Source organism: Macadamia integrifolia, chromosome 4 (assembly GCF_013358625.1).
Source record: "Macadamia integrifolia cultivar HAES 741 chromosome 4, SCU_Mint_v3, whole genome shotgun sequence".
In the NCBI taxonomy this organism is placed as follows: domain Eukaryota; kingdom Viridiplantae; phylum Streptophyta; class Magnoliopsida; order Proteales; family Proteaceae; genus Macadamia; species Macadamia integrifolia.
In genome coordinates, this window is record NC_056560.1 from 25271809 (window position 1) to 25294246 (window position 22438).

Below are 22438 nucleotides of genomic sequence, written 5' to 3' on the forward strand. Positions count from 1 at the left end.
CCATATTGAGAGAGAGAGAGAGAGAGAGAAGGTTAAATGGTTCTGAGATCAAGATCAATATGGATCCATGGACTAAACAGGTTAACAGAGAGAGAGAGGATCTAAACCTGGTGAGTGGTTAAAATGACATCAATCAGGAAAGGCAAAGGAAAAGAAAGAATCCAAAGCAAACATATGGAACCCCACACTACCTAATTAGAAAGTGGTGTGGCACCCTATCTGCAGGGAAAGCAGGAAGGGACCCTCCATTTACCCTGAATTTTTGGTAGAATTCACTTTCAAAGTTTTCAGACTTTTCAGCTTTTTCAGGACAAATAAGGTCGAGGAAGATTAGTTGTTTTTGAGGCAATTTCTGCCGTTACTTTGACTCTCCTGTGTTTGGAATCTTGATTCTCAAGAGAGAAGAGTAGCCACCCCTAAAATATATGGTCCAGAAGAGGCACCCCGAGCTAATATGTTTGAAATGAGTCAAAAGTGGGGAAAAGTTCTAATATGTTTCAGCACTTCTCAACTCACACACAAATATCCTTTAGAGATCAATCCCAATCCCTTCTTCGTTTTTTGAGACAAAGAAATCAATTTCAATGAACATGTCGAGGTAGAAGCAAGAAGCAAAATTAATTAAAGAATATTAATTNTGGGGGGGGGGGGAATTCTCCATGAAATTCTTCCTTTTGTGTCCACTTTCATGTAGCATAACCCAGGCAATGAAATGCAGAAGAAAAGTGGAATGCTGAGCCTTCTTGTCAACAACTACGACTGTAGAACAAACCCCTTGAGGATGAAGTTGATGGTTGCAGGGGATCAAAGGTGCTGAAATAATGGTGACAAGATCTCCGGTTTTGGCATCATGGAGAGCTTGTTTTGGCATTCTATAGAGATTGAGAACGCTTCGTTGTCTCTTTGGATATGACAGAGACGCCATTGACAAGCCTACGGAGGTCTTGAACTGGCACCATGGAATGTAAATAATATAAACTATAAAGCATGAAAGTGATGTCAATGGGAGCGTCCAATCCTCATTGCTTGATAAAGTCCAGCAGGTGTTTTGGTTTCCAATGTAGGCCCTCCGTCCTAGACAAGGCCGAAGACTCGCTTCCAGTTTTCAAGCTTGAAATTCCATAGGACTAGAATAATCTTTGATTGAACAGAAACAATCAGATTAGAATTTTTTTTTCTTACCTTTTCATTTTTTTAATACCAGAATTGCTTTTGTTTCTGTTTTACCCCACAGAAGTACTCTTCGAGAATAAGAAAAAATTAATTCTGGGTTAGAAATATTCCCACAGAACAGATTCATTGTAAAACATGCCCAATGCCAGCGAGATTGGTGGATCATATTGTCAATATACTTATGTGGGCGGAGCTCTTTTTATCTTTTAAGCCCGAAGTGAAGTTTGGGTTGGGTTCTTGCATACTCTGGCCCCGTTCTAGCCTGAATAATATACATTTTATTGGTATGACTCACACGTACCACTTGCTATGAATGTAGCTTGCCACTTTCCAAACAATGGCACGAAATTAATAAACTTATATGAGAGGGTTAGGCATGTCACCTGCTTTAGGTAAGTTACATTGGCGAGTGGGGAGTGGGGAGTGGGGAGTGGGGAGTGGGGGATTTTTTCACTAGGAGGGGAAGAGAGGCAGATACATGGGTGGATCCTGATCCTCTTCATAGAGCCCATTGACCATAGAATGATCCCACGGCTGGGATGTGTGCCTGGGTCCTCTTAGCGGTGCGATCACTCTATGGTCAATGTGCTATATGGAGAAGAATCCTATCCTTATCATGGCTGAACAGCCTGGTGGGTGCAGAGGTTTTTTCCTAAAGTTATTCTGTTAGTTACATCTTATTTTTTACATCTTATTTTTTTCTCTTATGGTAAAGTGTAAGTTACATCTTTAATTCATTATACTATTACTTGCCTTCACCCGTGAATTCCCTCGTGACCAAATTCAAACTGAACTAATCTGGCCAGAGTGCCTAATATGATTGGACGATTGTAATTGTGTATTGATTAACATCTCTGAAAATAATTCCAAGGTGAAGAAATAAAAATTCCTATCTAATCAGGTTTTTGGTACACGGTATTAGTCACCATCAATATCAATAGTTTCTCAATATGGATGAGACCATATCAAGTCCAAATCGAGTGGAAAAAATCCAGAAACGGGCCTCATTTTTTTTTAATTGACACAACCGATTGATAAGTCAATATTAATACGAATTGGCCGATTCAATGTCAATACCTAATGCCATGGATCAAGTTTATCCTAGTTGATTTGAAAAAAAATTAGGAATTTGCAACAAACTTCATTGATACATTAGTAGCCATATTGAGAGAGAGAGAGAGAGAGAGAGAAGGTTAAATGGTTCTGAGATCAAGATCAGTATGGATCCATGGACTAAACAGGTTAACAGAGAGAGAGAGGATCTAAACCTGGTGAGTGGTTAAAATGACATCAATCAGGAAAGGCAAAGGAAAAGAAAGAATCCAAAGCAAACATATGGAACCCCACACTACCTAATTAGAAAGTGGTGTGGCACCCTATCTGCAGGGAAAGCAGGAAGGGACCCTCCTTTTACCCTGAATTTTTGGTAGAATTCACTTTCAAAGTTTTCAGACTTTTCAGCTTTTTCAGGACAAATAAGGTCGAGGAAGATTAGTTGTTTTTGAGGCAATTTCTGCCGTTACTTTGACTCTCCTGTGTTTGGAATCTTGATTATCAAGAGAGAAGAGTAGCCACCCCTAAAATATATGGTCCAGAAGAGGCACCCCGAGCTAATATGTTTGAAATGAGTCAAAAGTGGGGAAAAGTTCTAATATGTTTCAGCACTTCTCAACTCACACACAAATATCCTTTAGAGATCAATCCCAATCCCTTCTTCGTTTTTTGAGACAAAGAAATCAATTTCAATGAACATGTCGAGGTAGAAGCAAGAAGCAAAATTAATTAAAGAATATTAATTTCTCCCCTAAATTATTTAGCCATATTATAAATGGGTACTACCTGGAATTGCAGATTCTCCTTTCCCTTTTTTTTTCCCATTATTTTCCTTCATTCCTTCTCTTCCCTCTTTTCTCCCATTTGAACTGGTTCAGTGGTTCCCTAAACTCTTTTTTTGTGACAATGTGCTGGAGAATTGTATTACAATTTCTTACAAAATACAAATTACAATACAAAGCTTTTGTAGTAAAAACTATGTTGTTGTAATGTTGATCCTTAGCTGAAATGAGATGAGGAAAAACTTGAAATAGATGTTGAATGGAATGTCAATGTGTGAATATCTGTCTCTGCAAGCTATTTGATTGGGTTTATATAAAGCTAAAATCAACCCTTGCACCTTCTTGGATTCCCCAAGATTAACCTTCAACTAATGGCAAGTTAATTAGAGAATAATATCATATGGATATGAATTGGGAATTAATTCAATAAATTGAATTAATCTCAATCAATTCCTTAGCCCACCTCTCCACTCATGATAGTGAATGGACTTTAGGGCACCCATGTAATGACATTGACCATTTACCTCCATTTGGCAATTACTTATGGCATGAATTAAGAATTAATTTCATAAATGAAATTAATCCCAATCAATTCTCTTTGTCTACCTCTCCACTCATGGTAATGATCATGAATGTACTTTAGAGCTCCCATAGGGTGTTACTGACCTTTTTTTCACTACCTTGACCCCAATGGTCTCACACCATAACATGGCAATCAAAACACATAAAAAAAAAACCTCATTTTGAAACTTAAATATAATAAAATAGATATAAAATCTAACACAACGTAAGTAACACTAAGCTGATATTTGATTCTACAAAGCTGAGACCTTCTATCATATTCCCCGCCCCCCAACCCGAGAGAGAGAGAGAACAATTTCTATTCTATTATATAATTCTTGTTTCTCTGCAATTGAAGCCTAGACTTTCTTCAACATTTTAACTACTCCATAGTGTTTGAGTGAGAGAAGAAACCAACTCAAGATTAAATAATTAAAGGGAAAAAGATTGACCTTCTATCATATTCCCCCCCCCCCCAACCCAAGAGAGAGAGAATAATTTCTATTCTAGTATATAATTCTTGTTTCTCTGCAATTGAAGCCTAGAATTTCTTCAACATTTTAACTACTCCACAGTGTTTGAGTGAGAGAAGAAACCAACTCAAGATTAAATAATTCAAGGGAAAAAGATTGCCACGTTGACAGCGTGCAGTTCCGCTATTACATAATTTTTTTTTTATCATTTATTCTGAAAATATAGAACCCCATATTATTCGTTTTTTTGGGCACTTCGACGGTGTGTTGTGCAAATTTCTCCCCATATTGGCAGCATTAGCCATGGGGATAGAGTGGTCAGAGTTTTAAAGAAAAAAAACTGATTTTAAGTGCAAGAAAACATATATTATGAATAGACTACCCTAACAAAATGAATTAGGAAAGATCAAGCCATGAGAACTATAAAGTCTTTAATGCGGGTGACCCCAAAGGGTGTAAGAGAATCGAACTTGGAACCTTTGAGTTAATACAATGATTATTTAAACTCGGATCAACTAATGGATCGAGCACTTCTTTTTTTCTCTGTTTCTCTAACATCAACCATTGATATAAGTTTACAACGGTATCCTACCACATTTTTGGCCTTGCAACATATGCCATTTGGTGCAAAGACCCAAACGGAAATGTATTGATAATCCACCTAATTGTGGCATGTGGAAGGATGATGTTGTAATTTCATTTATTCGATTTATTGGATTTCTAAAGAATTATTTGGACTTTGAATTTCAATGCTCTACTACTTTGCCTTTTGGGCCAGCTATATACCAGCCCAAACCTGATTGGTGAGCACTGAGCAGGTATTTTACTGCTTACATGTCCTAAAATTTACTTATATTAGTACGTAGATATCCTTTGCGGCATAGCTTTGCATACAGGCTATGTTTGTTTGCAAGAAAAATTTAAAAGAAAAGGAAGTAAAAAAAAAAAAATCTAATTATTACCCGAGCGACCTGATTGTATAAATTACTTAATTTCTTTTTATGGTAGTTAATAACAATACATTTTACATTACATCTTTTTTTTTTTTACATGTTTGAAAAGTTAAAATGAGTATCTCACCCTGCCCCACCCTTGAAGTCATGGATTTGTAATGGCCTTGCAATGTCCTATGTCCTTCAGGTTGTGGGGAGCCTTGTGCATTTATGACTTACAATGTCCTCTGTCCTACGCACTTTAAGACTGTGGGTCCACTATTTTTTAATATTTCTGAAGGGTTGTTCTTGCAAACCAACCATTGAATTGGTAGGACACCCAATGGATGGGCCATGTGCTAAATCTTTGTCCCACAAACCATAAGAAACGCCCTAAAAGTGTAAGGGTGTTAATTGGTTTGATTTTGGTTTAAACAATGCGAATCGATTTGGTTCACATTTATTTGATTAAAATCATAATCACACCATTTACTAAATGGTTCCATTTTCTGAAACCGTGACCATTTAATAAATGGTTTCGATTTCCACGATTTCTAAACGGTGTCAGTTTCACGGTTTTAAACGGTTTTGGTTTCGATTTATTCCATACGGTTTGTAAAACGATTTACAATCGGTTTGTTATAACTTGCAACCATCTCTAAACTGAAGATCATAAGCTTATCCAAAAATAATTGACAACCACAAATAAGAGATTTTATATTGATGATGGTATGTCTTAATTTGATAATCTATCAAACACAACCTTAGACATTTCCACTATCCATTCTGTCATCTCTACCATGCCTTTCAGTTCCCATTATGAAAACTAAATTCCAGTAACAAAACTAGAATACGTTTGGTCTCCCGAGCATTCCCTTATAAATGTTGAAGGTCAATGTAACAGAGAGCAATGGGAAGAAGTGATTGGATTAATTGTGAGGCTTCCACTTTCCATTATCCAATGTCATTCCATTTATAACCCAAGATCCTTTTCGTCTCCCTGAGCATTCCCTTATAAACCCATAAACCCAAGTTTCTAATTCTCAAGGTCATGCAAATGAAAGAGATGAATGAATCATCATATCCTTATATTAGAGTCTCGAAAGAAGAAAAAATATGGGGAGAATTGAATGAAGATTGTTTGGTTATTTTGTAATTAATAGATTAATTTTACGTACCTGATTGAAAAAACTAGGGGTTCAAACCATGAAAAGGGAAGTAGGGAACACAAGAAGTCTCAAATCCAAAGATGAAGAACTTGCGAGTTGCGGCTCTGGCTTCTACCCCTCGAGTTCGGCGATTTATCTTTGTGTCTCAAATCCATTTCATTCCAATCGCTTTTACTTAGGGTTATCTTTTTAGAAGTGATATACCGATTCTGCCCCTGTTTTATTTAATTGTTATACAAATTAATCGGATCAGTTTAAACGGTTTAAACAATTCCGTTTAAATGGTTTCAATTCGGTTTGAAACCAACAGGTTTCGCGGTTAACACCGACCCGACCTGTTTAGCTAATCGGCCTGAAACTTGAAACCATAACCGCACCATTTACTAAACGGTTTTACGGTTTTAATGAAAATGGATCGATTTGATTTCGGTAAACGATTTCAGTTACAAATTCACATCCTTACCTAAAACATCTAAAATGCATTTGGATTGAACACCTACTAGATAGAAAGATGTTGACATGATTGTTAAAAAATTAAAGTTACGGCATGATAGGTATTTAATGTTGTCTAAACTCTAAACAACCACTGTTGACCATTGTTAAGAAAACACTCACGTAAATTGAGAAATATTGAATTCTTAGAATTTGAGTCATGTTAGGTTGGGTTAGAGAATTGCATGTTAGCATAGAGTGAAAACAATTCTTATTTTGATTGAATTATTCTGATCAAGGATGAAATGACGTCTTTAATTAATATATACATATAAATCATAAGGGTTAAGGAATCTGCCTGGCAAATGTTCCGTGCCAAACATAGATGGGCGTGAAAATAAAAAGAACCCTAATCTACTAGGATTCTTCCCAAATCATAAATGTAGGAGGCCTTCATAAAACCATGTTTCCCCACAACCTGAAGGACATAGGATATTATAATATATGCACACTGGGCCTTCATAAAAACCATGTTTCCCCACACAATGTGGACATAGGACATTGTAAGGCCATTCCAAATTCAAGACTTTTAAGGGTGGGGTCAGGGTGAGTTACTCATTGAACTTTTCCCATTAAACCTGGCTTGCATAGCTCGATCCATCACCTGATCCGAGTCTTAACTAACCCCAAGGGGTAGGTAGCTTAGTTGGCAAGGGATCGATCATGCCTAAAGAAGTAGAGATTCTTCAATTCTCCTACACCCTTTGAGGTCATCTGTATTAAATGACTTTTGTTTTCATAGGTCTCGATCTTTCTTGATTCATGCTAGCCCAAATCGATAAACCCAATTGAAATCAACAAGAAAAACCTTAGATCAAACAAATAAATATTGGTTTTCGACTGGGGCGTGTTGAGATTGATTGAAAATAAGATCAAATTGAACCGATCAATAATTAAACCGGTAAAAAAGAAGAAGAAGAAGAAGAAGAAGAAGTGATTATGAAGTTATAAATAGATGAATAATTATTCAGTTCTTACAATATTAGTGAGAATATTTTTGTCCTGAGGGAAATTGTTATAAATCAGTGAATATGAGGTTATGGATAAGAAAATTGATTTTGTACATTGTAACAATGCTTCCATTGATCTTTTGTTCACTATACAAAATTAATTAGATAGTTGAACGAATGATTGGATAGTAGGGGTCATTTTATGATTTTAATATTAGTTGTCTTCTTATAATTAGTTATTCATTGGTTTCAATATTAATTGTCTTTCCCTTACAATGATAAACCATAATTTCATCATAAATTTAAAGTGTTTTTGTCAAATCTTCTGTCACTATAAGTTATGAATGTAAAATTTCATTATGATTCAAACCTGAAAAATAAACCAATCTAAATCAATATTGAAATATTGGAAAATTGAAATAAATTGAAACCAAATCGATCAAAAACCAAAGTTCCTTATTGGATTGATTTTGGCCTCCTTCATTCTTAAATTGAAACCGACTAATTGACATCCCTAGTCGAAGGTCTTAAATGGGCCTAGGATTTACTTGATTTATACATAAAAATGACTTTGAACAACGAAGAGTTTTTCGTTGTAAAGGAGGGAAAATATTGATTGATCAAAATTTTGGTTCATGATATCAGTGTCGTTATTGATACATATCTCATCGATTCTAGCAAGACAAAAATTTCTTTACTATATCGGCTGATGGATACATATTGATATTATGTTAGTATCCATCAATATCGTTATCAATAATGTATTGACCGATATGATGGATATTATATCGATACTGAAATCTACATAGGAAGAGATAGAAAAATGCAAAAGATGAAAATTAGAAAAGAAAGATCGTGTGAAATCATCTGCAACTGCTGTATAAGTATAGTGAACATCGAGTGACAAGAAACCTTTTAATATACGTATTCAGAACAGTCCAACCTACCGCTCGCTTGCACAGACTGTAGACTCAGAAGCCATTTTCAGGTGGCAACAACCAAAAAGACGGATAGAAAGAAACAAATAAGGGACCATCTGTCAAGCTAATCATATCCCATCATTCCACAATCCCCACATTCTGATATCAAAAAAAACAAAGCCCAGAAAGAGACATGGAAAAGAGCACACCTTACTATTGAAAAAAAGAATAATGCCAATTTATTTTATATTTTAAAAAATATATGAAAAAAAAAAAAAAAAAAAAGACATTTCCATACTACTCCCTATGTTTCAATATGAGACATAGGAAAATTTAGGAAGGACAAAAAAAAGCCTTAGGACTCTAATACCATGTTAACGGTAACGGGTTTAATTCAAGCCTTAAAAGTGATACATAGAGAGTTTCTCAAGTATATCAAGATAAGGAGTTGAACTTTGCACTGGTCACTCACTTTAACCGTGGCCCAGCCCCTAGGCCCCCTACTCATCATCCACACACATTTTAAATAGCCACGTCATCATTACGAACCTGTGATGCATTTAAAATCCGAGAATTAAAAGAGAGAGGTGATTTACAAGGCAAGCGGTGTGTATGCTCCAACACTTTTGTGTCTATTTGCTCCGGGACTCTCACTGTGACAGTGACCGTGACACTGGCCTGTGGGCCTTGTTGTGCTCACTCCCGAATATTGAACCTTAGATACTAATAATAATTTCTATGATTAATACGTCTTATTAGTTTTGAATCTTTCGTTAGAAATTAATAATAATTAAAAAAACAACCGTTTTCGATTTAAAATTACGGTATTGAAATTCCAAATTTAAAAGTAACGGAAAGGAAATCGGGACGAAGACTACTTTACCCCTCTCTTAATAAATTAGAAATTTGCAGAAAACGACAATTTGCTACTCTTCTTTTCCTTCTTCTTCTTCTTCTTCTTCTTCTTCTTCTTCAAGGTTTCCTTTAATCCTATAATCCAAATGCACAAAAGCAACAGCTCAACCACTGAAAATCTCACTCCCACCTCTCGCACTTACTCCTCCCTCGTGTCTGCTCCAGGCCGACACTTCTCTCTCTCTCTCTCTACTGAGTTCAGGCCTCAGGGTCTCAGGGCCTCAGGCTTCACATTTGCAGGATCATTACTCAGGAGTACGTGATCATCAACTTTTAATTTATACCGTTGTAGAACCCTTTAGTTTATTATCATTCTGGTATCGTATTTCATTTCATTATAATCATTAGTTTATAAGAGGTTTGAAAGTGTTTTCTTATAAAGTTGTCAAACCAAGCTTTTCCACATTCTCTCTCTCTCTCTCTAGTCTCTATCTTTGCATATCCCACACCTTTATCATTTTCTCTCTCAATTCCCTGTTGAGGTGGCTGTCGGTGGTGTTCATGCTTTGCTTTTTAATGGTTTCTATAATAATATTTTGCTTGTCTCTTGCAGTTCTTGTTCTTTAGTTTCTGATTCTGCTTTACTTTTGTCTGGATAGTTTAATCGGATCTTTGGAGTACCAAAGCTTGAATTTCTTCCTTAGTGGTAGTTGATGATCGTTGACCAGTGAATAACAGAAGCTCCTGGTAAGAACTGTAACAGCTTCAAACCCTCATTTTTCTGATGCGTGTGTTTGATTTCATTTCTTGTTGTATGCTCTTTTTTCGTTCTTTATTGATGTTCTGCTTTGCTTCTTTTCCCCCAATTTTTATTTTCTCATCACGATCTGGCTTCTTTGTTATCATGCAGTCATTTTCTTCTCGTGAACATCACTTTCTGCTCTGTGTTTTTTTCATTCACCTCTTCTTCTATCACGAGATTAAGTTGATATCGATGCAGTTGCAGTCATTGGTAGTAAATCAAACATTAGTGCAATAGTTGTAGTCCATCATGTGAAAGTTATATTAGGAATCAATAAAACCTCATCTTCTGGACAAAATTAATGTCTTAAGATTTCATAATCTACTCCTAACTGCATTTCCATTGTTCAATTCACTGCATCATTTGCTGATTGCAGTCTCTCCACTAGAAATGTATATCTGCCCTATATGAGATAAACCTTACTGTGGTGTACCAGCCTTCTTCACCCCAACTCAACAACTTCCTTTATAGTGCTTACTGAGATGATATAAAATCAGTTGTGAGCCTGTGACTACTTGCTTTTGGGTAAATGTTAGACATTGACTGTTAACTTTCATGTCAAGTATGGATCTGTCTTTGTCCCTTTCCAAATGCCTAATTTCTTGTAGAGAAGCATCCGACCGTGAATCCTGACCTCTACTTACTTTCAGTTGATAAAATTTTTTAGCTCGCAATATTAAAAATGTTCATTATCTAATCAACTTTGATGCTGGATTTAGTGAGAATAGCAATTTTCATTGTTAACCTGATTACTTAAAAAAAGATGAATTGTTGAAAGTGGAAGTGGTATTTGCTTCTGAGGTTTAGTTGGCAGAAGTCCCTGTCTATTAGATAAATAAAAAGGCTTCCTCTGCACATCATGACTGAGTTGAATGTACCAGAACAGGAAATGCAGGAGAGCGGATCATCTGCTCGTATGAGCAGATGATTCAAACTGCTCGTACAGTAAATAGGTGCCATGTGTCTTACCTACTTACGGAGGTAAACTTCCGTTAATTTTTTTATTCAAAATTTTAAATCTTTTTTATTTTTCCTATTTTTGAGAAATTTGAAATTATTCAGATTTTATTAACCTTTTTTATCTCCTCTATTTGTGGGGAGTTTCAAATCGTGGATAGAAAAACAATCTCTCAAGATAAACTATTACCGATTTTCATTAGTTATATATTTATATATAAATGTTCAATTTTATCTCCAGAAATTCCAAAATTTTCAAATGGAGTAGTATCCTCTCTCTCTCTCTCTCTCTCTCTCTCTCTCTCTCTCTCTCTCTCTTCGTTTTTCTCCAATTTCAAACCTGTTTTATCGTTTTTCTGGTTTTCTTCAATTTCAATCCTGTTAGTAGCCAGAAATTTCAAATGGAGTAGCGGATCATGTGTGTGTTTGAGTGCTGATAATCATCTATGTGGGTGAACATCATCTACAAAAAAGCATTGGAAATTTGAGAGAAGAATTAGCTAAAGGTACGCAAAATCTTCTTGAAGAGGAATTAGATCACTTAATCTAGAAACTTAAAATTGAACTTGCAGAACAAATCCAATAAAATCAAGAAGGAAGAAAATATTTAGAAGGGATTTATTTGGGGAATTTATTATTCCCATGCTTGTAATGGTTTTCAGCCATACATGTACTCATACACGATCAACAAAGTGATGGTCGAGAATCTCAAAAAGAGAGAGAGAGACGTGAGCATTCACGATTTAAACTCCCCACAAATAGATGAGATAAAAAAGGTTAATATAATTGAATAATTTCAAATTCCTCAAAAATAGGGAAAATAAAAAAAGATTTAAAATTTGAATAACAAAAATAACGGATGGTTACCCCCGTAAGGAGGTTGGACACATGGCACTTATTTACCATACGAGCAGATGATTTAAACTGCTCGTACGAGCAAATGATCCGCTTTTGAAATGCAGTATTTATATTATCTTCTCTGTTAAATCTATCCATTTATTTTCTTTGAAAAGGCGATAGTTTGGAATTTCAATTTAATTTGTGACAGAGCATATGCTTCTCTTAAATGAATTGACATATGTAAATCATTACAATACTGAGTTAAAATCCAAATGAAGCTTTCTCATATTGATCTTGTCTCAGATATTTTTTTTTTGGTACTTTTGTTTGGATAGCTATACTCAGTGACGTCATGGACCAAAAGACATGGCTTTGGAGGAAAAAGCCCACGGAAAAGACAATTGTCGTAAGTGATAAAGTCAACCTCTTGTTGAAAGAAAATGGAGAAGAGGTAACTGAACTTTACTTTTCTTCAGAATTCATTCATAGATGAATCAACTTCTATTTTTTATTATTTTATGTCGCTGCAATGCAAGATTATGCTCTTTTGGTTGGCTGTAAATGATTACCATGGCGCTTTAGTTTGGTTTTCTACTTCTTTGTGCGACCATTACTAAAAGCTCATTATTTGCCAGAGCAAATATCTAAAAGTAGTCTCTCATTCTCCACCCATCTTTCTTATTGGCAATGGATGCTTTTTATGAAGAAAAGGTAAAAGCATAGTTGTCAGGCATCCAGGCGCCTTGACCACTAGGGTCCCCTTGATTGCCTAGGCGGAAGCCTTGATCGCCTTGTTGGTGTCACCTGGCATCCAGGATGCCTCTTGGGTCTCCTATACACTGTGACAACTATGGGTAATAGAAAGGTAGAAAAATCTATCCAAAAAAAGTAGTATGAGAAAAAAAATGAATTCAGTCAACCAGTTTTGTGGAAAGGGAAAAAAGATAAAATTGGGAATAGGAAAAACAGCAACAGCATCTCGGCATCACTTAAACACGTACAAAGCAACAAACAAAGATAGCCACACCTCCCCTGACAATCCCTTGTTGCCACCAATATAGATCCAAAAATGTCCAAGTCAAAAGCGACAATCCCCATGGAGCAATCAACTGGAGGCATACGCTCTGTTCCCTTTCTACTTCATCTCTAAATTAAAGGAATGAGAAGCTATCTGAATGAGACAATTCCGGGATCTTGGATGACTTCATGTACCAGTTGATCCTCTACATGTAATAATTAAATTTTTTAGTTGGAATTTTCAACAAGAGACAAGGAAGACTGAATAATTTGATTATCATGAGGAGAGAGGACTATAGTAAGTGAGGATCAAGGGAATGGCATAACGAATTTGTCAGAACCTTTTTTGCAGAATATATCAGTCATTTTGCTCCTAGGGAAAGATGGATACAGGTAGTTGGCTAGTGTACCACATCAAAGCAGTTTTTGTGAGGGAGGAAGGGGCGAAGAGGTTCACTTGAATTTTCAACAAGAAAAGGGGAGAATGAATAATTTGATTATCATGAGAAGCGAGGAGGATTAATAATATGTGAGGATCAAGGGAAGGGCATAACAAAAGTGTCAAACTACATGTCATCACAACAACAACAACAACACATCTTAGCCTTATCCCAACTGCATGGGGTCGGCAAACTACATGTCATCCTATGTAATAAACAAAAAGGGATTTGAGATTTTGTGATTTGAGATTTTGCCTTGAGGTCATACCAATGGTGTCATTTTCCAACAAAAAATTTCTGAATATTGGACACATAAGGGGGATTAGATCCCACAGTACCAATGTGAAGCTTGTTAACAGTCAAAAAACTATCAAATTACTAGTCTTGAAATGGCATTGGCCATTAGCTGTGGAAGAGGTTCAAATACCTGAAATTTTCATCTCTCTGCTTATGCATGGCAATTAATCCTTTTAGGATGATCAACATGAGAACAACATCCATTTTGAAGCTTAAGATTAACATGTCAGACACATAGCTTCTGCTTGATCCTGATCCCTGGGAGCAGCTTCATTGACATTGAGCCTGATCAAACCATCGCAGAAATTCTTTCTGATAAGCTGAGGCTTTTCAAGCAAGGTAGGAAATTTCTTAAGCAAGGATATAAAGAATGGTAAAAATCAACAATTTGTCATAGACTTACAGGACAGCTCTATCACCCACGTTGTGATCAGTGCAGTCCAGAAACCTTCGAATCTAGTTTTCCCATGAACTCACTATCCAAAAACCTTCTTTGTTGTGTAAGAATATGTCGAGTATCATGTGTACATTATGATACTGCATATTTTCAAATATGAACTTCATATTTACAGTGGCAATTTGCGTTTTTTAATTAAATGAATCTACTTTTTGAGTACATTGCTGAATTTCCTTTTATTATTATTATTTTTTATTTTCTAGAAGAAACTTGGGACGGACAAAGCGGTAGAATTGGAGATATCAGTGAAAAATCTGAGTGAGAAGTTATCCTCAGCCCTCTCTGAGTGTAATGCAAAAGATGATCTTGTGACTGAACATGCAAAGGTGGCTGAAGAAGCAATTGCAGGTTCATATACCACTGTTTTTCCTTCATACTTTCCTAGTGTGAATTTCTTGTTTCACTGTGCGAACATGGAATGAATGTATTTGTTGATTTTTTCTTTATGGTTTGATATTTAGCTGATCATGTTTATAAATGATTCTATGTAGGTTGGGAGAAAGCAGAAGCAGAGGCATTGTCTCTCAAGCAGGAATTAGATGAAGCTTTACAGGAAAGAGTTGTTGCAGAAGAAAGGATAGCTCACTTGGATGCGGCTTTAAAGGAATGCATGCAGCAGTTACGTTTTGTGAGGGAAGAGCAGGAGCAGAGAATACATGATGCAGTTTTGAAGGTATCAAAAGAATTTGAGAGAGTACGAATTGTGTTGGAAGACAAGCTAGCAGAGGGAAGCAAGAAGCTTAGTAAGTTGGGCATTGAGAACACTCATCTGACCAAGGCCCTTCATGTGAAGGAAAATTTGATTGATGACTTAAGTCAATACCAGTCCCAGGCAGAAGCTGATTTTAAAGCACTGATGACTAGACTAGACTCTATGGAGAAGGAAAATGCTTCTCTGAAATATGAGGTCTGCATGCTTGAGAAGGAGCTTGAGATTCGGAATGAGGAGAGGGATTTCAACCGTCAATCAGCTGATGCATCACACAAGCAACACTTGGAAAGTGGAAAGAAGATTGCAAAGTTAGAAGCAGAATGTCAGAGATTGCGTCTACTAGTTCGAAAACGATTGCCAGGTCCAGCTGCTTTGGTAAAAATGAAGAATGAAGTTGAAATGCTGGGAAAATATCCTGCTGATATGAGGACAAGGAAGTCAAATCCTCCAGTGACAGGTTTGATGGTGAAGGACTTTGGTGCAGATACCTCTCCAGAAAATCCCAGTAGGAGGATCAATTTTTTAACTGAGCAATTATTTTCTATGGAGGAAGAAAATAAAAATCTCAAGGAAGCACTATCCAAGAAAAACAATGAACTCCAATATTCAAGGACAATGTGTGCCCGCACAGCTTCCAAATTGTCACAGTTTGAGAGTCAGCTTGGAGTACTAACAAAAGATCGAACAACTATGGAACTGACAAGGAGTTTTCCCTCATCACATGAACTGTCCCTTGATTCTATATCTGGCGATGGCAATGAAGATGAGCCAAGCTCTGCCATATCGTGGGCTTCTGCTTTGATCTCAGAACTGGATCATTTCCGAAATGGGAAACCGAGGGGGCAATCATGCAGTACTGCTGGAATTTCAGACATAAGTCTAATGGATGACTTTGTTGAGATGGAAAAATTGGCAATAGTGTCTGTTGGCAAACCTTTTGGAAGTTCCCATAATTCAGATGAAAGCAATTCATTTATGGTCTCCAAAGCTGAGTCAGGTTTCAATCCCTCAAATGCAACTGGAATGGAATTAGTTCCTGTCACAGATAGTCTCTCAGGCTCTGTTCACACAAATCAAGAAATCCAATTGAAAGATGGATCAATTGGGAAATCTCCTAGTTGGATTCAAGATATTGTGAAGATGATTCTGGAGCAAAATCATAAAACACAAAAAAATCCTGAAGAAATTCTTGAGGAGATTAGATCCGTATTGGTATGTGTGAACCATGGTGAATTTTCCAATTACAAGAAAGTCTCAAGGCATTCTGAAGCAGCGGAACACACACATATTAGTGGCTATATCTCATGGAGACCTCCAAATACACATCCGTTGGCTGATTCTTTTGATGGAGCCTCAGAAATTAACATCTCATCCAAGGAAATTGGCAACCAGCAGCTCCAGTCAAATCTCAACAAATCAATCTGTAAAATAGTTGAGCTTATTGAAGGTATTAACCAACCATCTTTAATGGATTATAATACGCCAGAAATCCTGTCAGAAGAGAATGGTACTTCTTTACCATATAAAAATCCAGCAACACCTTCAGGATACACAGTTCATGTTTTCCGATGGAAAAGTTCCGAACTCAGTGCGGTTCTACTGCAATTTGTCCAAACATGCAATGATCTGTTGAGTGGGAAAGCTGACCTTGAAAAATTTGCTAGAGAATTAACTTCAGCTTTGGACTGGATTGTAAACCACTGTTTTTCCATTCGAGATGTTTCGAGCATGAGGGATATGATCAAGAAGAAGAATTTTGACTGGGATGATTCAGGATGTGAATGTGAAATTGGAACAGGGATAAACATTCCACTTCCAGATGGAGAGAAAGTACATGTATCTAGAGAACAATTATGTTTTTCCTCAACTCCAGATGCAGAGAGTAATTTATCCCATATGAAGGAATTTCTGTCTATTCTCAAGGAAGAAAATAGAAGATTAAAGGATGAATTGACAAACATGCAATCTTCAAAGAAAGGCTTGGAAGGAAGGCTCCAGTCGGAATATCATAAGAGTGAAAGCTTGATGATGCAATTTCAGGAATCAGAACAAAACATAGCAAATTTACAGACAGAACTCGAAAAATTAAAAGAATCAAGGGGGATTATTGAAGATCAAATTGAAAACTACATATTGCTCAATGAAGATCTTGATACCCAACTTACAGTTGCCAGGGTTGAATTAAATGAGGCTCGCCAAAAGTTCTCCTCACTTGAGGCAGAGTTGGAGGACAAAAGCAACTGCTGTGAAGAACTGGAGGCAGCGTGTCTTGAACTACAGCTCCAGATAGAAAGGTACAAAACAATTTGTTCCTTTAATTTTAATTTTTACGAAATAAAGAAATTAATTTGTTTCTGAGATATCTAATTTGCTGTAATATTTGACTTGCAGTGTGACCAAGAGTGAAATTCCAAAGTACAATCCAAATCAAGAAGAAAAACAACTCCGAACTGTAAGATATCACTTTACTTTCCAAAAATATATTCCTCTCCTAGTATCGCTGAACCACTATACCTTTTAGTATTTAACTGAGTGTACCAATGTTGACTCTGATGAGCTGTAAACTAGAAGTTTATTTTGATGTTCCTCAAAGTTTTTCACAAGTATTTATAAATTGGAAAAGGTTTCCTTTAACAACCTTTAACCTTTCCTGCTATCGTTGGTGGGGCTAATTCAGTCATTCTGACTTCTGAGCATTAGATGAATAATGTATATTGGCCGAATGTCAAATTCACAGGCCGTCTCCACTTGAGGGAGGCTCAGCTGGAGTTCCAGTTTGTCGGATTTTGTAAAATAACCATAAGAGAACATATTAGAGGCAAAGTAGGAGGAAGAAAATGTCAAGGAAACACCCCCAAGTCTTCTTCTCTCCTTTTCTACCCCAACGCTTGTGAAAAGAAACAGAAACTCTTGGTTGATTTTTGGCATCTTATCTTCAAAATATTACCTAACCCATAAACATTACAAAAGAAGGTTTTCAGTGTAGAGGGAACGAAAGCCATTGTAAGTTGGGACTTTTTTTTACATGAAAATTTATGGGTGGCTGTGTAACTCAGAGTGGATAATTTTGAGATTGGTTCTTTTTAAGGCATTCTACTTACAATTATTCACTTAAGCTTGACTCAGAAGAGTTTTGAATCAACTTTGCAGGACTGGGAGATCACAGCAGCATCGGAAAAGTTGGCAGAGTGCCAGGAAACCATCTTAAACCTGGGGAAACAGTTGAAGGCATTGGCTTCTCCAAGGGAGGATTCTTTCCTTGACAAAATTATCCCCACAACCCCAGATGCCACTGCAAATAACAAAACTGAGAACATAAAGCATCGGTCCTCCCTACTTGATCAAATGCTAGCAGAGGATGATGCTGAGGGTGAGGATCTCAACTCTCCAAAGACAAAAGAAATTATATGCAGTGTAGAACCTCAGAAGCTTCTCACCCTTCCAGCTAATGATACCAACTTCCTTTATGGTCCTACTGTACCAGTAGAGACAGTAAAGGCTCCCAGTTCAAATAAAAAAAAGGACAAAACTAAGACCACTACAGCTGATTCTCTTGCTGTTGTTCCTCTTAAGAAACGAGGTGGGGGTGCAAGTTTGCTGAAGAAGCTACTGTCAAGGAAAAGAGGGAAAAGCAAGAAGGCTTCTCTCCCCATTGCTGCATAATATTAGGAATGAAGTAGTAACAATAAGGGCAATGTTCATGGCTTGGTTGTGACTACTGTTTTGTATTGCACCATAGAATGGGAAATAATGGGGGCTAGTCTTTGTTGTTTTAAAACGCACTGGATGGAGGGAGAATCGGAAAGAGATGTTGGTTTGGTCTTGTGACACTTTTATGTATTGTTGCCCTGCTTGTACATATTTTTGGGTTATAGACTCTTATTTTGGTCGATATTAATAATAGTAATAATATAGCATTCCCCAATTGTTCTCCACCCCCAAATAATCACACTAGACTGACAGCATTCATATTTCTCCTAGTTATGGAAGTTCTCACTCCAAATTCTGGAAAATACAAATAAATTATGCATAACAATAAAACTACAAGGCAAAGAAAAACGATAAATTACAATGACTTTTCCAAACCTAATCCATATATTTTCTATATCCTCTGTTCTTCCTTTTTCCACACTCCTCCTCTAAAACCAGCATCTTCAATTGGGAAAGATTCCAACTTTGGACACCAAGAAACAGTCACAATTCTAAGGGAAGGCATTGCTTGATGAACCGCTGCCCACTCCCCTTCTAAATCTGACAAGGACTCCAACATTAAGCCCTCTATCTTCCAGACACAAGTTGCTGTACCCCAAAATCTCTCATTCATTTTCGCCATATTTCCTGAACAGATAGAAAGATACCGTAGCATTGGAAGTGAAATAGGGTTAAGCCAAGTTGGACTCATCTCCCCTGGAAAGAAATTGAGACGAAGCTCATGAAGTTGTTGAGGAGGACAGAGGTTATCCATCTTTGCCACAAGATCACCACCATGACTGTCAAAACAACTTATGGTTAAAAATTGCAACTGTTGAAGATGTAACAGAACATTCACCTCATCATCTCCAATCTCGTCACCCCTTGCTAACCGTAATTCAAGCTTTCTAAGTTGGATCAAGCTCTTCAACTCTGAAATACAACACCCTTCTAATTGGTTTGATCTTGCAGGTCTAAACCCCAGCAACTCTTGAAGATTTGAAAGCCTTCCCAACCCTTTGGGAAAGTATTCAAGTGAGCCACAATAACTTACATCTAAGATGGTGAGCTTCTCCAAAGTTGTGATGAATGATGGGAGTATTTTCAGATTATGGCAATAACTTGCATCCAGTATTTCAAGATTATTGAGCTTCTCCAGAGGGGGAGGAAGTTGAACCAAAGGGTGGGTGTTGCTTAAACTGAGGTAAGTTAAATGTTGAAGCAACCCGATTTGATCCAGTAGGCTTGCTAGATGTGTTTCAAAGATTGATTTTGAAAGATCCAACACCCTTAAGTATCGACATATAGAGAACTTCTTTGCCACAGCTAAAGTGAACTTGTTAACTTCACCAGTCTTGGTTGTGGACAGTAATGCCCGCAGCTTCGAATTGGTATGAAGGCGCCGGGGGTCAATGTCACTTCTAAGACCCAAATGACGGCTACTAGCTCCATTTGATTCATCATCCTTCACCATTTTGATCAATAAATCGCGAACCATATCATGAATCTTGCATGTGTATACAATCCCATTGTGAGTCTTATCAACCACTTCTACCAAACATCGATTCGTAAGCCCTGAAAAACAATCTTCTGCTGCCACTGTTGTTAATCGACCATTCCTCACAGGAACAAAACCCTCTCCAATCCACCAATGGAGTAATTGTTCCTTGGTTATGACACAATCCTCAGGATAGAGAGAAAAACATAGGAAGCATGATTTTAGATAAGAGGGGAGCTCATCATAGCTTAATTGCAATGAAACCATCACTGAGTCATCGTTCTCTGCCAACTCTTCACGGAAATTTTCTGCAATTCTCCTCCATTCATCATAGTAAGGCAACTTACAGAGCATGATTCCTCCGACTGCCTTGATGGCTAGAGGAAGTCCCTTGCATTTCTCCACAATCTCCATACCAACACTCTCCAATTCAGGGTAACCACACTCACCCCCACTTGCTGCAAAGGCTACCTTACGGAACAACAACCAACTATCATTTTCACTCAGAAATTTCGGCCAATGGATTCTCGCTTCTGTCACTCCCATCTTTCGAGCAACTTTCTCTATTCTAGTAGTGATTATGACACTGCCTCCATTTCCCTTTGGCAATCCATGACGAATTCGTTGCCACCAGTCACCATTTTCTCTCCAGACATCATCCATTACTATCAAATACCTCTGACCTTGAAGATACTGGTTTATTTTCCTCAGCAGTTCACCTCGATCATCTCCAACACTAGCATCTCCCAAGTGCTTTAACATACTTCTCATGATTTGTTCTTCAGTGAATGTCTGAGAAACAGAAACCCACATCCTCCTGTCAAAGTGGTTTTCCACTTCCCTGTCATTGAAAACCTTCTGAGCCGTAGTGGTTTTACCCAATCCCCCCATGCCAACGATCCCGATGGCAAGAAGGCCATTGTTTGCTTCAAATAGCCACTCTTTTAGCTTGTGTGTGTCAGCTTCCAATCCCACCACTTGGGTATGGTCATAGACAGGAGAGCTCCATCTAGACATTTCATGGCCATGCTCTTCCGCACTTCCCATTGGAGGGAAGACAGTTACCCCAAGGTAAGAAGAGATGTTCTGTTTGATAACAGTTATTTCCTCGTTGATTTCCCTGAGGCGCCTTCCAGTTTGGTAATGGAATGGCAGATTTGAAGGGGGGAAGCACTTCAAACAAGTAGTGGAAACTTCATCTTCATTGGATCTCACCCGGCAATCAGCAAGTATGTCTTCAGCTTCAAAAACCAACTCTTGCAGACGAACTGTAATCGTGGAGACAGTCTGGTTTTTTCTCTTCAGTCTGTCTGCATCTCTGAGGAAGCTTTGCATGAGCAGCAGCTCACCCTTGAGCCTATCGAACTGGTCTTTAAATTCAGTAACGATGCGGCTATGCTCCTGAAGAGCAATAAATAGTTTATCCAAGAAGACAGAAACCACTGCATCCACCATGACTTTTCTCTGCAAAATTAAAGTCAAATGTTGAAACAGGACAAAATCAACAATTGTCTACAACATCAATAGCCATAAGCCTTCAAAGTTCAAACCCAGTCATGCTTCCCACTCCATACCCCAATAACTGCAGTACCCACCGGCCAAAATCAGAAAACAAAAAGAAAAGCAAGAATTCATGATCTTCAAGAATTTTAAACTCCGATCATTAAAAGGGTCAAACCATAAGAGATCAGCTAGTGTTACTTTCAAATGGGAGATCATAATTAGTGATAATCAAACGAAAGGCAAAAAATATAAATTGAAGTTTGGGACTTACACTAGATTGTTAACTCTCAAGGGTCTCAAACTATCATGAATTGAACACGAGAAATGGAAACTGGAAATCGTGGAAAATGATCAATAAATTAACGATTCAGAGTTCCAGACAAATTAGTTGTTAAAGAAACAAACAAACAAAGAAGAAGCGTGGTACTAACATTTACTACAAGACTGTAACCGCTCTGATAAGCGTGGGCTTACGCGGAAAGAGAGAATGTCATCCTCGTTTCTTCCCGGCAAGTGCAGAAAACTTATCCTAAATCCTATTTCCCTATCAAGTCCTTGTGGTCCCTTTACGATTTTACCCCTATTCCGAAACTCATATATACAAGTATGATATGGCAAATCTAATACTGATACTTAGAACCGTGGTTCTATAGTTGTAGAGTGACAAGAGAAAGTTAAACCTAAGTTGAAGGTGTATCATGATAAAATGTAAACCTTCGAGTCAGTTTTACGTGGGCAAAAGAATCAAGTTAATTGGATTTTGACAAATGGCATGATTTTAAAAATCGTTTAATCGGCCAAAATGCTCAACTAGTCCAAATGTCTTAACAACGCCATAGTAGTGAAAAACCCTAGAATGGATTAG

The 22438-nt window shown here is 37.3% G+C and overlaps 2 protein-coding genes across 6 annotated transcripts; one reads left to right on the forward strand and one right to left on the reverse strand.

Moving 5' to 3' along the window:
- Positions 1 to 9476: 9476 nt before the first annotated feature.
- Positions 9477 to 18807, forward strand: LOC122076218 (filament-like plant protein 7). 3 transcript variants are annotated; one of them, XM_042641543.1, is made up of 7 exons: positions 9477 to 9675; positions 10020 to 10107; positions 12295 to 12410; positions 14377 to 14518; positions 14662 to 17176; positions 17274 to 17334; positions 18033 to 18807. In XM_042641543.1, the coding sequence occupies exons 3-7, from the start codon at positions 12312 to 12314 to the stop codon at positions 18543 to 18545; spliced, it is 3330 nt and encodes a 1109-aa protein (XP_042497477.1). In that variant the 5' UTR covers positions 9477 to 9675; positions 10020 to 10107; positions 12295 to 12311; the 3' UTR covers positions 18546 to 18807. The 3 variants fall into 3 exon arrangements, with proteins under 3 accessions (XP_042497477.1, XP_042497475.1, XP_042497476.1); XM_042641541.1 differs by having other exon boundaries at positions 9478 to 9675; positions 14374 to 14518; XM_042641542.1 differs by lacking the exon at positions 9477 to 9675 and adding an exon at positions 9792 to 9902 and having other exon boundaries at positions 14374 to 14518.
- Positions 18808 to 18853: 46 nt separating this feature from the next.
- Positions 18854 to 22128, reverse strand: LOC122076220 (disease resistance RPP13-like protein 4). Of its 3 annotated transcripts, XM_042641544.1 has the most exons (3): positions 22005 to 22068; positions 21845 to 21904; positions 18854 to 21534 (listed from the first exon to the last, which is right to left on the reverse strand). In XM_042641544.1, exon 3 carries the CDS (start codon positions 21523 to 21525, stop codon positions 18985 to 18987), a length of 2541 nt encoding a protein of 846 aa, XP_042497478.1. In that variant the 5' UTR covers positions 21526 to 21534; positions 21845 to 21904; positions 22005 to 22068; the 3' UTR covers positions 18854 to 18984. The 3 variants fall into 3 exon arrangements, with proteins under 3 accessions (XP_042497478.1, XP_042497479.1, XP_042497480.1); XM_042641545.1 differs by lacking the exon at positions 21845 to 21904 and having other exon boundaries at positions 22005 to 22128; XM_042641546.1 differs by having other exon boundaries at positions 18854 to 21904; positions 22005 to 22036.
- Positions 22129 to 22438: the final 310 nt, after the last annotated feature.

What these genes read in the sequence shown, in the direction of transcription:
- LOC122076220 (XM_042641545.1), bottom strand. Translation starts at nt 21,525, where the DNA reads ATGGTGGATGCAGTGGTTTCTGTCTTCTTGGATAAACTATTTATTGCT.
- LOC122076218 (XM_042641541.1), top strand. Translation starts at nt 12,312, where the DNA reads ATGGACCAAAAGACATGGCTTTGGAGGAAAAAGCCCACGGAAAAGACA. An exon ending in GGCTGAAGAAGCAATTGCAG is followed by an intron (nt 14,519 to 14,661) that starts GTTCATATACCA and finishes GATTCTATGTAG; the next exon opens with GTTGGGAGAAAGCAGAAGCA. An exon ending in CTACAGCTCCAGATAGAAAG is followed by an intron (nt 17,177 to 17,273) that starts GTACAAAACAAT and finishes TTTGACTTGCAG; the next exon opens with TGTGACCAAGAGTGAAATTC.